Consider the following 16,473-nt stretch of genomic DNA (forward strand, 5'->3'; position numbering starts at 1 on the left):
AGCTTATGAGATGCTAAGTGGTGCTTGGGCTCATGAAACATGAAGGAGAGCATACAAACACCTCGAATCAGGTAAGTCTCAGAAAACCTTTAATTAGAAGTGTCAGGTGGTGCTTACACAAAATCCTGTTAGGGAGGGCAAGAACAGAAAAAAAGAGAACAGGACAACATTATCAGGTTTGGTAACCCAAGTTACTCTGCCAGTAGCACACCGACTTCGTGGAGAAGAGAAAATCTTAAGTATTTAAACATGTTATTGCCACTCCAGCATAGACATTAGCTGCAGGAAACTGCCACCAGAGAACTGGAATGTTGATCTTTAAGGAACATTTAGCAGTCAGGCTGGCCAAGTCTGGCCCAGGCAGGTACAAACTGACATACAAAAGGCAAACTCTCAATACACAGGAGAAGTAACAAGGATCTGGGTCCCTGTGAGGCCTAGCTAGACAGGAATTCGGCCCAACAGAATTGAGAATAGCCATAATTTGTAGTAGACACAGAAGATAGCATTAGTTTTCTGTTAACATGAAGCGAAGCAATAAAGTCAATCTGATGTGTTAATCTAGTGGTGTGGAACATGTTCACAGAATCATAGAATCATTTAGGTTGGAATAGACCTTCAAGATCATCAAGTCCAACTGTTAACCCAGGACTGCCAAGCCCACCACTAAACCATGCCTCTAAGCACCATATCTATGTGTTTTCTGAATGCTTCCAGGGACAGTGATTCTACCACCTCTCTGGGCAGCCTGTTCCAATGCTTGACCACCCTTTCAGTGAAGTATTTTTTTCCCAATACCCACTCTAAACCTCCACTGGTGCAACTTATGGCCACTTCCTCTTGTCCTGTCACTTGTTACCTGGGAGAAGAGAGCAACTCCCACCTTTCATACTGTACAGTGAGAGTGTTCTGGTGTTTAGTAACAAGCAAGAGCTGTAATGAGGTTCTGCAATTGCATTATTCTACCCCAGGAATTTTGGCAAGACACGGTCTTGTCACTGAACCTAAAGATTTTGCTGATGTAAAATTAATGTAACAATAAATAAATCATTTAAGCAAAGGAGTAAACTACCCAAACAGATTACAGTATATGTGATTATATACAACGGAAGTAAATCATGTGATCTGGGAGTGATCCAAAAAGTGGTTTTTTGAGCTTTCCCTAAAATGACGCTTTAATACCTGATAGTCACTTTGTTCTACCAGATTAACAAGAGTTTTAAGTACCAAGAAGAGAATCAAGCCTTTGATCCAGCCTGTCTTTTTTGACAGTCAGCAGGTAGCAAGATAAATCTCAAATTGCCATGCTAGTCCTTGAAGAGATTTTGATTATATCAGATCCAAGTAGAGCTCTGGTAAACTTAAGAAACAGTGGGACCTCTTGAAGCACTGTGAATCCTGATGAATCAAACAGGTCAGAAACTGACTGAGGGTTGTTTACAACTTCAGCTCCTGAGGTAAGAATCAACCAACTGCCCACAAAGTACAAGGTCGTTCCATTCCTCATAACATGAACAGTCACTGCTGCCAGAACCCTGGTAAAGAGGCTTTCTATGGTGTGCAAACTGATTTTTTAATTGTAGTGATTCAGACTTGTTATGTATACAGAGATTTTAGTAATAATGGTTCTTTTCATTTAACATCTGACTATTCCTTTGACAAACTGATCTATATTACAGCATCAAAAAGAGAAAATTCTGTTTTTTCACCTGAACTTATCAATAAAGACATTCAATTCCCTGAGTTCCAGCATGGGCAACAAACCTTCCTTTCTTCTTGATACCAGAAAACCTCTGCCATTTTCTCTGGCACCTCAAGCAGCAGGGAACTCACATCCGTTGAAAAAAAGTAATGGAAATGATACTGACCATTTTAAAGAGCTTTGGTGAGCCACAGGTCAGACTAAGACCTCTCATTCACACTGACAGATACTCAGAACATACCATCTTATTATGCAGAGAGAAAAAAAAGAGGCTAGATTCCAATTATAAAGTTTCAGTGTCCGAACTGATCTCAAAACTACTACCAGAGGACAAGACGGCAAAGCTGACCCAATGAGAAAAATGCCTTTTATGACTAGGACTGCTAAAAACCTGGATGATTCCATTGCAAGAGGACACTGAATACCAATAACTGTAAATTCCCTGCCAGAAAAGTACAGTCGGAAGTGAGAGGTAAAGAGGTTCCCTTCTTCAAACAGAAATCTCAGGCTGCAGGACCCACAGCGTCCCAGAGAGACAGAAATCCCCTTGACCCCAAGGCAAGATGAAACACTCTGAAGTGTGGTGAAGAGGTGGTTCTCCTCTTCTGAGATTTCTTCAGGGCACAAACCACATATACACAGTTAGAAAGACTATATTTTGAAAAGCATCACGATGACAGAGGATTTCCAAGTGTGGTATCAGGGAGGGATTCTGCACATAAGCTGTCTCCAGCTACAGTAGGACCTCTTGATGCTGTAGAGAGCTGACTTTGAAATTTATCTAGGGCAGGAAGTATCTTTGTGTTCTTTTTAAACTGCACATTCCATTAATAATGAGACCTACAAAATGTCTGAAGCTCCTCAGTTTTCCAAAATTATAAATACGTAATATAATCCGTTATTCACTATCATTTTATACCTTAAGGTATTTTACAAGATCAGTTCCTAGTGCACGAGCTCCAGACTCTGTTTTCTGACAGTACTGAAAAAAGTTATGCAAGTGCTGGTCCTGTCAAAGACAGAAAGAACAAGAAATAAAACAATATCTAATATTACTATTCATAATTCAAAAAAGAACACATTAAAAATATTTGTATGTAGAAATGCATATGCATGTACATAGATTAAATTTTCAAAAATAATTTAAGTGCACTACTCCAAAGACTAGTCTACTCTACATGTAACATTATTTTTTTTAACCCAGATAAGAAATTTCCAGTGATTTTTGAACACCTGTTATACAAAACACCACCTATATTTGCCTCAAACCAACCAACATGCAGAAAATATCATACTCAATGTTAGTTATCCCAACTGATCATAACATGTATTTTACAAGCAGCTATAATAAGATTCATTGCTTTGTATTTAGCTTACCAGTAAATAGCTTTCAGACAGCTATGACTTCTCATCTAACAGGAAAATTTAGACTGTAATGGATGACAACAGTAGACAAAATGCTCACATTCTGAGTAGTTTCCATTCAAGATCTACTGTTTTTCAGAGCTAATGTGAAAGACAGGTATCATGCAGAGTATCCAAGAGACAAAAAAGTAAGAGATCAGCATAATGAGTTTAAGAAACCTCCCAAATGTTGTCTAAACATATAAAAAACATTATTTCTGAAAATTTCTCTGATTTTATTTGTTTTATAACTCACCTGTGTATACACAGTTGACACCAGATGAGTGGATATTTTTAATAGTTGCTTGCCTCCATCTACCCATTTAATTTCAGGACCAGAGTGCTGCACACACACATGCAGAGGATAAGTACAATAATGCAGCAGTATACTAGATTAAAACAATTTGTTTATAGTACCACAAAAAACACTTTTTAAACAATAAGTTGAAGTAATGTGTGCAATGAATAAAGTCATAAAAAAAGGAAAATTATGCAGGCAATATTACCAAAAGCATTTATGAAGCTTAAAATGTTTTTTGGAAGTCCCACAGTAGTTTCCTCACTGGCTAAGAGAATTGCTTTTCGATGTTGATTTCATGTTTCCCCTACAGCTCTGCAAAGAAACTTCTGACTAGAGAGAAATATCTACCAGTTTTCTAAGAAAAATAACACAAGAGTTTACACAGATACTGACACAGTTTAATCCTCAATTTAGGTCACAGAGAGGCAGCATCCAGTGCTTCCTCCCCACCCCATTCCAAAGAACTGAGAATAGGAATGCTCAGCTCTCTACCCTGACAACCACTTAGGGAGAGATTTTACTGCTGTATCTATAACTAGTCATATTGGTCCTAGCCTTCCACCCATGGGCATGAGCAGAGACGAATAGCAGAGGCATAAAGAATACACCTACGATGTGAAAACATGAAAGATGTGAAGGAGATGATGGTTGGAAAGCTTACAGCAGAGTTTAAAAACTAAAAGGTTGTAGAATAAGAGGAGAGCAGCAGCTCTCGCTGTTGATTTTAGGCCTCCTCCACCACAATGAGTCAATTTTGTCTCTGCATTTCATTCTCTTAGTCAAATCCTCTATCACATTTTACATTTTGTATCCTCCTTGGTATTACTTTTACTACTACAATTTTGCAAGCTTTCTGCTTTGTAAAAGACAACCATAAATTTTACTAGTGAAGTATAAAGATCACAAAAATCAAGATGTGAGAATAAGACTTTTTCAGGAATAAAGGACTTACTGAAAGGAGACAGCATGAAATGCTAAAAAGAATTTAGTAAAGGACTTCAGATTATTTGCGTATCTTCATAAACTCGAAATAGTTTAATGTATTTTAATATTACTGTAACTTCTAGTTAATTATCACTACCAAAAAATGAAGCTTAAAACATTCTTAAGTACATCAGCTAAATAATAACAGAAATAAGTACTTAACAACTTAAAAGAAAAACTACATTAGGGCAGATTGATTCAAATTCTGGTAAGTCAGAATTTAGTCATAAGTTTTGTCTCCCATTTCTGTTTGGGTTGGTTTGTTTCCTCTAAGCCAGATGCCTAATTTTTGCAAAGTACTCAACTTCAACTACAAAAGAAAAATATTTCTACTAGAAAATTACTTAAATCTTATCAGACTGGGGAATTACAACAAAACCTTCTCTCCACTTAATTTTTTTTGTTAAGTATTAGAGTAATTTTATATAACATACCTTCCCAACCCCTACTTCTTGATAATTAAGATAGCCTGATGGAAGATTTGCTGACACTGGGATGTGTTGCTCATTGGTCACCACTCTTCCATCTTTTATTAGAGGAAGCCAAGAATATCCAACTATGGAACATGAAAGGCAAGTAATTTCAAATATGTTACAAATCTTTACATAAATTCTTACAAAAGTCTTACTGTACACTTTTGATACACAACTCAAACCAGACAATATTACTTTAAGGTATGATATGAGTTACATTTAAGGTAAAATGATTTGAGCTTAAATGATTAGAAATAATTAAAAAGTCAAATAAATTGCCACTGAGTTTGGAAAAAGCATACATTTGATGTACATTCTAAAACAACATTGGAAACATTTAAATTAAAATAAATACTTAGCAAAATCTTTCAGTCTACAATGTAATTAGGGAGCATTAAATGGATCACAAAAATCACGGGTTACCCGAACAGCATATTTCATAAAATCTCCTCAGTAGTTACTGAAAGTAAAGCATTAGCATACAAACCTTGTGTTTCAACAACATCCTTCTTCTTTGTACTCCCTTTGCTTGAATTATCACAACTAACATGGTAGAAGGTGAACAATAAATGGTGCTTTTCATGTAACTGCGTGGGCAACTCTATTTTAATCTGAAAGATAAAGAATCACCACCTTTGTAGAAGTCTTCAGCTAAAACAGTGACGTGCCTCACTGCTTGCAGTAAGCAAGTCCAGGTTATGTGTTATTTGAAGCATGATCAAGAATCACACAAACAAAACTTACAAAAATTTACTTATAGTGAAAAGGGCCCTGGTTTAACTGAAGTAACTTTGCAATCCTCAAATTTTTTCTTGTATTTTTGAAACTTACATAATATCTAAACCAGTAAAAGTTACCTCAGAAAGGTAGCTTACCTCATCATAAAACTCCGGATTTTGATGGTGATGAAGAACAGCAGCAAACGCACTTCTAGTAAATACTGGCCCACCTGGCCTACCATAGATACACTAATAATAGAAAAAAAAGGAAAAATAACAAAAAAACCCCCAGTGATTCTTTTTCTTTCTCCACTTAGAACCTGTTTCACCTAGAATTTGAAACATTTTAACTTGTGTTTAACTTGGTTCCTTTGCACAGACAGGGAATGACACAATGTGTACTCTGCCTGCTGTGCAGTAGAGCTCACACTGTGATTTCACCTTAGGATTCCTATACATTTTTCTACTTCTTTTCTTCCAGGCACCTCTTATACACTGTGGTAGCTCATGAATAAACACACTTGGCTCTGCAGTTGACCTAAAGTTTTACTGTTTTAAGTTAAAGAATTCCTCCTGTGGAGCAGGCATAAGCCACCCTTGTTTGCAACAAGTTTATTCTTGGAATTTTTGTTGATAGAAAGAAATTACATGCTCTGAGAGTTCTTTAGCAATCTTTTATATCAAAACCAAGCAAGTATCTAGAAGCTACTCTCATGCCAAATGCAAAAGGACAGAAAATCACCAGCCCAATTAATCCAGTGCTACTGTGTTACTTAGCTAACTGTTCACTATTTTCTTTCATCAGCTACAAAAATCAAAAGACTAACCTTTAAAGGCAAAGAATCCTCTTCATCAGAATCCTTGAACTCAATGCATACTGCAATATTTCTAGCCTAAAGCAGTATTTAAAAATAAAAAACCAACACTTAATGGAAGGCTTATCACAGAAATATAATATGTAAACAATCTTAACCAATCCTGAGAAAGAAGAATGTACGGTTTTCCTGTACTCACCTTTGCAAAAGACTTTTGACTGTCATATTTCAGATACTTGGGATAAACATAAAGATGATTGTTGTAGATGGTGAAAGGCTGAGTGTGTTTTGGTATGCAGGGAACAAACTCCTCTATTTCAAATGTTATTAGTGTCTTGGTACCATTTTCAAACTGTTTCATGGGAATGTATGATGAGTTAACATAATCTGAAAATAAATATAAGAAAACAATAAAAAACTGGGAAAAAAAGCTTGAATGTTCATTTAGTGGTGTTTATTAATACTTACTTGGAAAATCTGGTGACACATTATCAATTGTAACATCCAGATTTCCTAAAATAACAGGAAGTTTGGCCATCTTTTCAGGTCTATAGGAAGGAAAAAACCCACAAAATCAGGCTAAATGCAAAAATATCAGATGCCAGAGAAAAGAGGTAATAGGAAACAGAGGCAAAAGTAATACCCTGAAATAGGAGTATGAAAGGAAAGGTGGTTTGGGGGTGGATGACTGATCTGGTGTTGCTTTTTGCACAGATTTAGTTTTCTTCCCCTTTAAATTCTCAAAAAAAAAAAAAAAAGGCAAAAAAAGCATGCTTTATTCACAAGCGTGGAAAAGGTTAAGCAAAAAACCAATGTTTTTCTTTAAATCAAAATGAAAAACTTTGTTAGATAGGGGGGTTTTGCCAGGTAATAATATAGTTTGCAGAAAAGGGGGGACCTATAAGTAAGCTTTTTAAATCTCAATGGCCAGTAATAAGCGTTTATGGTAATGGGGTAGACTTGGGAGAACAGCAAAGGGGTAGAGAATCAGTAAGTTAACAAAATGCATCTTCTACTCTGTCTCCTCCTTTATCTGGAATAATAACTCATGCTGTAAAACATTTACTGTTAAATAGCCTACTATGAAATTTCTTAGATGTTATCATGCAACTAATTCAGAAATTTGATTTGAAGTAGGGGTATTTTCCATGTTAAACCACCAGTGCAGAATCCTTTATAAGTAAAGACAGTGAGCAGCATGATTTTTTAAAAATTATTGCAGAGGAAATGGATGCAAAGTTTTCCCAAAATGCAATCCTGTGCTGTGAAGCAAACAACTTTTTCTGTTTGGAGTCTGTATTGGAATTGTAATTGTAATAGCTAAAACTTAGACATTACAATCTCTTTCTTACTAAAATTCCTGTGAAATACTGTACACAACTCCACAAACAGGATGCTGAAATAACCAAAAGCATTTCCTTAATTCACAAAGGAAAGTGATGTGGCAGGCTAATTTACTATAATAGCTTCAGTGTCAATAATACTGTTTATGGCAAGGAGTATTTCAATGCTATGTAAACTTCAATGAAACTAAGAAGCTTGCCATAATATAATTAAAGTATCTGCTACAAACCTCATCTCCTTATTAGATTTGGTAAGCAAGAATAAAATAAAGAAAATACAGGCCAAGCCTTTTGCAATTAGCGATTGTTCAGATCGATACAACTCCAGCTAACTATACAACAGAAGTGGAAATGCTCAATATTGTGGAAATGAGTGGATTGCTCAATTATTTTACATCCAATTCAATAAGAAAGCGGATTAAAACTAGTTTATTCATATGGTCATGTCAGTAGGAGATTCTTAAGCCTTGCATACTAACTGATGCAATCTTTAGGAATACTTTGTAAGAAAGGATGACCACTGTTCTGTTACATAGGCATCTGGAGCGCATGCACTCCCAAGAAAGTGGACTTGATACTGGCATTCTCTGTCCAATGTCAGGGAACATGTGATTTCTGCTCATACTTGTTTTCCTTTGAGAACCAGAAGAGTGTACTGTGCACTCCTACCACAGAGCTACTTCAGGATATGATGCTTACTGCATGTTAGACACAGCATTATATTTCAATCCTGCTTGTAGCCCCCAGACACTGCAAAGAAAAGACCTGTAGCTTGTATGAAGGCCTTGATTATATTTATACAACTTATATATTTGAAGTGAAAACCATAAATACATACATCAGAAGATTAGATGCTCCAGTTCAAGATCATAACAAAAAATGGCACAGCTTGGGGTGGGAGGTGTTAGGGTGTGGTTGTCTTGTTTATTTCTTAAAGCGGGGAAATTAGACTTACTTCCTGAAATCTGCTAACAATTTCAGCATGTCTTCATTTGAAAGTTTATTACTGTCTTGTCTGAAGAGAGGGGAAAATCTTGAATTTTTGTCCAGAGTTCCTGAGGCATCTTTAAACAGTGTCCTGAAAGTCAAAATCTTACTTTCAGCTGAGTTTATAAAGTGTGGAAATTCACTTCAGGCAATTTCTTTACTAAAAATTAGAACATACTGCACTATCCTTCATATTAAGCATTTAACACTCTTGTCATTGTAGGTGAATTTTAAAATATAAATAGCTCAGTCTAACAAATCAGTTGTGAACCATTTCATTCTTAGCAAAATAAAAAATACTGACAATAGAAAACAGTTGGAAATATTCAATGGTTTGAATAATAATATAATGAATTTTTATAAATTTTTTTCATACTACAGAGCTGAAGTGTAAGTTTGTCAGAAATACTTGGTTAGTTGAAAGCAAAATAAGAAAAAACTTAAATAGCACCTTAAGTTTTACAGGAAGTGAGATAGAAAATTACATTAAAAAAAAAGTTAGGAAAAAATACAGATTGATAACATCTGTCCTTACCTAGCTGCCCAGGCAAAAGGCATTCTGTATTGACCTAATCTCTGGCATGCCTGCTTGGCATTCTTCAAAACCTTCTGTGCAACCTTCAAGGGACATAAGAAATAGCCACATTTTAAAAGCTACATTTTTTTGTACCGTTAGTACACAAGAAAAAAACCCCCATATATTGACACAGGTATGAATTGGAAAATCTTCTTTAGAAGATTAATCCTAAGTATGCAAGTGAAAGACAAATTAAAATATCTCTTAACATTTCAAGTTAAGCAGGTTGATTTACACCATTTCACAAGTGAAAACGCAGACCCGTCTACACTCCTGATAATACATATTTAATTAAACAAGAAAAAATTATTATATACAAAAACTCATACAAAAGATGGAGCAAAATTCAACTGGTTTTTAAGACAAAATTGTGACTCCAGATAAAAACATTTCCCCCTGACACTTGATCCCCTATTCACCACCCACTCTATATACTACAACACAATCCTGTAAAAAGTAAAATACTCTGCAATACTTGTATATTACAAGTATACACAGATTGATAGTGAAGAGTTCTATGAAGACCACATGGACAATCCTATGTATGAATATTGCAACATTGTTTACATTAGAGCTTTAAATTTTTGGTTTTGTTAACTTTTACGTGAAGAAACAATTGCATTGCACAGAACCAACATGTATAACAATCAGAGCTAGAAACCCACTAGCCTGAGATGTTCAACACTGAGCTGAATCATTTGAGTTAAAGCTGAAGCTCCTGACAGAGCAGTGGGATTTGCTCTTCCAGAAACCAGCTTCCCCTATGTACCTACACAGAGCAAAATTATTTGCCAGAGACAAAAATCCACAAAGTAAACCTGCCAGAATATTATCCCTGATCTCTGCTGATGACATTATGAAGGGTTGTTTCTATTAGTGTGTTGTTTGAGCCAACTCTCCATTATCCCTTCCTGTAAAAAGGGGGAAGTTGCACTCAGCAGCATAGAACCTTGGTAAGTAATCATCATTAATTCACTGTATTCAATGTTTAAGGGGAGAATAAGAGATCTCTTGGCTACAGAATTTGCTGCTTCCATTTTCCCTTTTTCTTGTCCAGAGCAGTAATTCTGCAAGGAACTGGAACTTGCTCATTGCATTGACACACATGGAGGCCTGTATAGCTGGTACTGAGTTTTTTTTTTCATATTTCAAATTAATACAGTGTAATTCCTGAGAACAAGAACAGAGAAAAAAAAAAAAAAAATCAAGCTAAGTGTTCAATTGTATAACATCATAAGCAAATGAATGCCAGAAATCCATATGAATGTTCCTATTGGCTATGCCTGCAGTACAGGTCAACACAAGCCTAGCACTTGGCATTAAATTTGGGAACACTTGGACTTAATTAACCTTCCCATGGGGCTCAGGCCCAAGACCACCAAGATCAGTTACTCAGTTCAGGTTTGTTTTAACTCAGTAACAGCATACACTTCAAAACCAGACTCCTGAAATACAAAGCTGCTGTTTTCCAATGATAGCTGAAAAAACAGTAACTCAAGTATTCCTGGAAAAGCAAATCAGTAGTCTGATCTATATTAAGACTAAGCGAAAAATACAAGGTTTTTTTATGTGTTAACTTAGCCAATATTAAATCAGTAGGAAAGAAGACTGTTCCTTTGCAGAGACTGAAAGTTAACCCTTCCTTCTTCCCTTTCACTAGCTGAAAACAGGAAGAATGTTGACAGTAGCTGATGTTGCTTACAAATAACCCCCACTTTTCAGAGTACCCTGGTCCAACTATTTAAGCATAACTGTAAGTCAACAAAATTAAAACTATTTCTTCAGCAACAAAAAAGAAGCAGCAACTGACAAAGCTTCTTGTAGATATGTTTCAGAAAATATTAAAATGTTCTAGCATCCTAGGTACCTGCAAACTTAGGATGTTTCAGTGGTTTATTACCAAAAGTAATTTGGAGTTCTATGAAATCTGCAAAGCATTTTATACATAAAAACAGAGGCGTAATGATCTTAAAGGCTCTTTAGGAAAAAACAGCAAGAGCGCAGATAAAGTTACAGTAAACTACAGTCACCAAAAAGCAACAATGATACAATAAATAAAGATGCATTAACTGAGACATACAGTTAACCTCTGACCTATATTTAATATTTCATTGTTCAACAAATTTCAACTTTTACATTGAAGTATAATACTCTTCTGTCAAAACAGTTCATTTAAAGCCATTATAAAAATTACAGATTATGTCACAATTATAAAAAGTAAAATAAATGTTAGTTTTAATTTTTAATGTTTCAGTTACTAGTAGCAACTACAACTTAAAATATCAAATCATTCAGTTATCTGAATTCTGTATAAAAGAACTAAGCTTTTAATTTATATTTATTAATTTGAAATCTACCAGTCTTGCCTCAGCATTTTTTCCATGTCACAGAAAAAGATAACATACCTTTGAAGAATCTGAACTCTTCATGTATGGTTCAGCACAATGTGTAATACTTCCCTGTAATACTTTTTCTATTCTAGCCACAAGGAAAATGTCAGTATGAGGACATGTGACAGAGAATATTCCCTGGAAATAAAAGAAGAGATAAATATAAAATGAAAATGCACACACATTTTACATCACATAATAAAAAGCTATCTGAAGCATGCAGGAAAACTCTCTATTCGTATCCAAAATCCTACTAATTCTTTAGGTTACTGGTTCTTACCTGCTTTGGATATTGTAACACAGTTTCGTGAATGTCTTGAATTCTGTGTAAGCTATCACCACTGCCATTCATCATTTGTTGAGATGCACTGGATATCATGTGCCTTACTGAGGTGTGGTTCAAATCAACATGGAAATCTGCCGAAATCTTTCGGTTGTTTTTAATATCAAATAGTGATAATGTAACAAAAAAAGGTTCTACCTAGACATTTAAAAAAAAAAGAATCAAGTGTCATTGCTGGTATCTATATTACTGTAAAAATGTGTATGAAAGGAAAATGAGTAACATTTTTATAAACATTTACACATGGCCATCACTCTAGATACTACTGACAAGATATAATAGTAAAAGAAAAATTCCACTTTCTACAACACAACAAAAAGATAAGCAGCAAAGTTACTTTTTGTAGGATTTAGGCTCTCATTTTGATTTAAAGGTGTAGAAAAAACCCCACTGCATGTTTCTCAATCACAGTAAGGACTTCCTGCTGTTAAGAATAGTGCCAACAAAATATTAAGACATTCATTACCATATTATGAGAAAAAAGTTATTTATTTACATTTGTCGTTGGTCCTTCTTCATTTTCTGCAACACAGCATTGCAAATTAAAAGATAAATCGTTACACTTCACAAGAATTTTTTTTCCAAGTTTCTCTTCAAATGGCTTTACTTCTGGTTCAATACCAGAAAAGTCAAGTTTCTTTAAAAAGAGAAAAGAAAAATTAAGGTAAATTGTCTTTCACCTCAAAAGTTTCAACATAAAAGAAAGTAACATGCTTCCTTGTAAAAATTCTAACCTGTGCATCTGGATCCAAGGCAAAAAGTTTAACTCTGCTTTCACTTTTCAACTTGATTTCTGCTTCTCTGGTACTCTGTTCAAAATAAGAAAAAAAAATATCTTAGTTTAACACTATTAAAGTGGTTTTCAACAACATTCCTTTTTCTGTAATGTTCAAAGCTTTACATTTTTTAATTCATGCACTCATATCTCCCTAACTGAGTTTTGCAACTCCTTAGTTTAAATTGCTCCATCATGTCCAAGTAAAAAGTGAGAGAAGATTCCTCTCTCCTCTAAAGGCTTGTCCAGGCCTAGAAACACAAAAATTTAAATCAGCAACATGCAACCTTCCAAGATCATGGGAATTATACTCCAGTATAGCTCGTATAGCACTTTGGCTCCTTAAACGATAAATTTTGTAACACTATTTTATTAAACAACAACAACAATAAAAAGAAAAAAAAAAAAAAGAAGGTGGTGGTATGAATGTGGGTTGAAGTTCAGAGCTATTCTGAGACCATATGATTGCTCAGGAAACAACAGGTTACCTAAATTAAGAAACACCATCATAGCTCAATTTTTTTCTTTTTCTTGTTTGGTTTTTTTGTTTGTGGTTGGTTTTTTTTTTTCCCTTAAGTCCTACCGCCAGAGTAGTGGTTTTCCTGTGGGTAGATGGAAAAAAACCCAAAAAACTTCCAAAAGATAAAACCCTCACACTGAAAACTCAGTTTGCAGAATACACTATACACTGATCCTGCCTGGGACCTGTGGATACCTGCCTATTACTTTTGTTTTACTGTTTGTTAAAGCAGAATAAAATAGAATGTGAAAACTGATGGTATACATTGGTTACTTTTTTTAAAAAAAGGTATTATTTAAAGACTATTCTATGATTTTTAAAGTCACAGGACATGACAAACAGACATGCATGTGCCAAAATTACCCATGTAGGAGAGTTGCCATTCCCAAAGTAGTAGCTGGCTAAACAGGGATACAAAGTATTACATTACAGACAGGTGTCTATTTTTGAATCAGCCTGTATGGGTTCGAAGAAGTTACCAACCCAAAAAGCACATCAGCAACCATCAGCTTGAAGGGATCTGCTGTCTACATCTGCTTTGCTGGAGGTTGAAGAAACTGCTACCATGTCTTAAGAAAAAAAAAAAAAGAAAAAAAGAAAAAAAGAAAAAACCCAACCCCCAAAACCATCAGCCCTAAGAGCTTGAAATCCTATTTTTGGTTGATAATAATAAAAAAAGAATTTGACTTAAAGGACGTATTACAGAAGAGGAACTTCTGAAGTGTGATTTTGAGTATAGATGCTTTAATGGATTTTGTTTACTTCATTATCTGCAACACACACAGAGGAAGAGACAAGATTTGCTGTGAAAGACACAACCCAGACATTGGTACCAGCAGAATATTGGCAGACGTTACTTGTTCAACAGCTGGTATGATTGAGAAATACAGGACTAAACTGTGAAGAAGATTAAAGATGGCAAGAAGGTTGCATGTATGTTTTAGAAAGGGAATAGTGAGTGGCAAGACCTGATGAGGAAGATGCTCTAGTCATAGCAGCAAGACAGAAACTGTTTCAGCTAAGGCACCTTGGATTGTTTTAGATTCTTAGGTGTTTTCTGCACTAAAGACAAGACAAAAATGCTTATCTGACAGACATGGGGCAGGCAGTCAGAACTCAAAAACTGAAAATGTATGTACTCATTGACCCTGTCCTTAGTACGGCAGTGACTCTGTAATTCCATTTCCTCATCTGTAAAACAGGGACAATGTTTTCCTACCTCAAGGAATACTGGGACCCACAATGATTAAGGAGGTACTTGGGTTCACTGATCATGACAGTCACATAGTTATTTAAGACAGGACAATCTGTATTCTCTGAAGATTGAAAAAACAAACAAACACACACACACCCCCCCATACCAGAACCCCTAATTCACTCCTGGTTACAGATACAAAGAACATGAAGTAGGCAGCACAGACAGAGACTTATGTGTGTACATCTGTGCACTGAAATGCACAATACCATCTTACTTAGTTTATAGTATAAACTAACAGCTGTTCAGAGAAAAATGAAGGCTTGGAGATGTACTCACAAGGGTTAAACCTTTCCTAGGAAGACTGTTTTTTCCCCTATTGTCAGGTGCTCTACAATCACCCCTGAAGGAATTTCTCTTTCCTCAAAAGGATATGAGGTCAGCTATTGTGAAAATCTCCCCCTAGAACCAACAAAAATAATAGAGCAGCTATAAACTCTTCTAAAAGAAGCCTCAGTGCCTTGTAAGTCTTCCACTAGGGTAAAAAGAACCAAACCCAAAAAACAGCTGAAAAGACAGTTCAGGCAAGAATAGAGGACAAAAAAGCTCTTGAAACAAACAGTATTAATATAAAGTTATCAAGCTAAGTCATAAACAGTGTACTAACACAAATCGGCAGATTTTTCCCTGTACTTTTCCTCAGGGAAAAAAGGATTGAAAAATACATTAGAGCAAATCATCTTGAAAGGTAGTGTTTAGTAAAGATGAACTTGAATGGGAAAACTGAAAGACTTATTTTTAAGGAAACAGAAATTTAAATAGGTTATAACCACGAAACAAAAAAAGTAAGTGTTTAAAGAGCCGAGAAAAATAACACGCTAGAAAAATACCTAGTTTAAAGAGCTGCAGGCTTCTGATCAGAAGGTTACGGAAACAGGAAGCAGCATTTGTAGTATTAAAACTATAAGCAGGTGCTGCAGTCCTGAATAAAAGTCCCCTCTGGAAGTCATATGGAACCTAAGAAATCCAATAACTAACTATAAACAAAGAAAAATTTCCCACACGATAAGAGCATCTGGTTTTATATTTGTTTCTGTAATAATTTTCATAGCCTCATGTAAGTATGCTGTTTGATGCTTGCAGTTCTTCCAACGAAAACTTGATTGTATGCACCACAGTCCCAATTAATTTCCAAATACAGCCATAGCTGGAGTTACACTGTCACATAATAGCTTATTGTGTACATGTGCTAAGTTGATTACAAAGCAGTAACAGAAAGAATTATGTCAGCCAGCCGTATTTGGGTGCTGAAAGCCTGTTAATGTATTCTGCCTGGACCTTTTGATATGTTAGATATTGTAATAGATAAAATTTATTTTACTGCTTGTACTCAAGTTTGTAAATACTCCTGAAGGGAGTGCAGCTTATTAGGTCATTCAGATTCTCAGAAAAGGAGGAGAGTGCATTCCAGAGCATGGTCAAGTAGAAAAGTTTCAAGACTGCCGGCTGTGCCCCACAGAAGAAAGAGTAAGAAAGTCACAGGAAGGAGTTTGGATTCTGCAACTTCAATAGAAAAAGGTCACCAGCTCCAGTCCTTACATGATTTAACAAAAATTTCTCTCTTACAGAATTCACAAAACTTACTGCAACACACAAGTCACAGATTTAACTGGAAAAGTCTGCAAATGAGCTGAGGAAAAGTTACTGATATTTTCTATTAATTTCTATTTTATTGTATTCTTATTTCTATTTCTACCACACCTCTGTAAGAACAAAGTTGAAAAGCAAGAACTATGTCAATACAGGAAGTATACTGAACTTGCCAGTTCATTACGAACACAAGCATCTTAAAATACACTCATACCATCACTGCTATTAAGCTCCTCTGGACTTCTAACTATAAAAATAAAACTTCAGTGTAACTAGATTGCTATAGAAATGCTTT

At 35.4% G+C, this 16,473-nt stretch overlaps 1 protein-coding gene across 13 annotated transcripts in view; it reads right to left on the reverse strand.

The window, feature by feature from the left end:
- The window catches only part of DOCK9 (dedicator of cytokinesis 9), a 128,813-nt gene that overhangs the window by 55,555 nt on the left and 56,785 nt on the right, over positions 1-16,473 (reverse strand). For all 13 annotated transcript variants that reach the window (XM_056328226.1, XM_056328221.1, XM_056328229.1 and 10 more), the window contains exons 10-23: positions 12,773-12,847; positions 12,535-12,675; positions 11,976-12,176; positions 11,711-11,833; positions 9,264-9,346; positions 8,697-8,819; positions 6,867-6,946; positions 6,598-6,785; positions 6,411-6,476; positions 5,740-5,832; positions 5,352-5,475; positions 4,826-4,947; positions 3,363-3,449; positions 2,622-2,711 (exon numbers count right to left, since the gene is read on the reverse strand). In XM_056328226.1, the coding sequence (XP_056184201.1) occupies positions 2,622-2,711; positions 3,363-3,449; positions 4,826-4,947; positions 5,352-5,475; positions 5,740-5,832; positions 6,411-6,476; positions 6,598-6,785; positions 6,867-6,946; positions 8,697-8,819; positions 9,264-9,346; positions 11,711-11,833; positions 11,976-12,176; positions 12,535-12,675; positions 12,773-12,847 (1,596 nt within the window). The remainder of the gene's footprint in view (positions 1-2,621; positions 2,712-3,362; positions 3,450-4,825; positions 4,948-5,351; positions 5,476-5,739; positions 5,833-6,410; positions 6,477-6,597; positions 6,786-6,866; positions 6,947-8,696; positions 8,820-9,263; positions 9,347-11,710; positions 11,834-11,975; positions 12,177-12,534; positions 12,676-12,772; positions 12,848-16,473) is intronic.

This window comes from Falco biarmicus, chromosome 2 (assembly GCF_023638135.1).
Source record: "Falco biarmicus isolate bFalBia1 chromosome 2, bFalBia1.pri, whole genome shotgun sequence".
NCBI classification, from domain to species: Eukaryota; Metazoa; Chordata; class Aves; order Falconiformes; family Falconidae; genus Falco; species Falco biarmicus.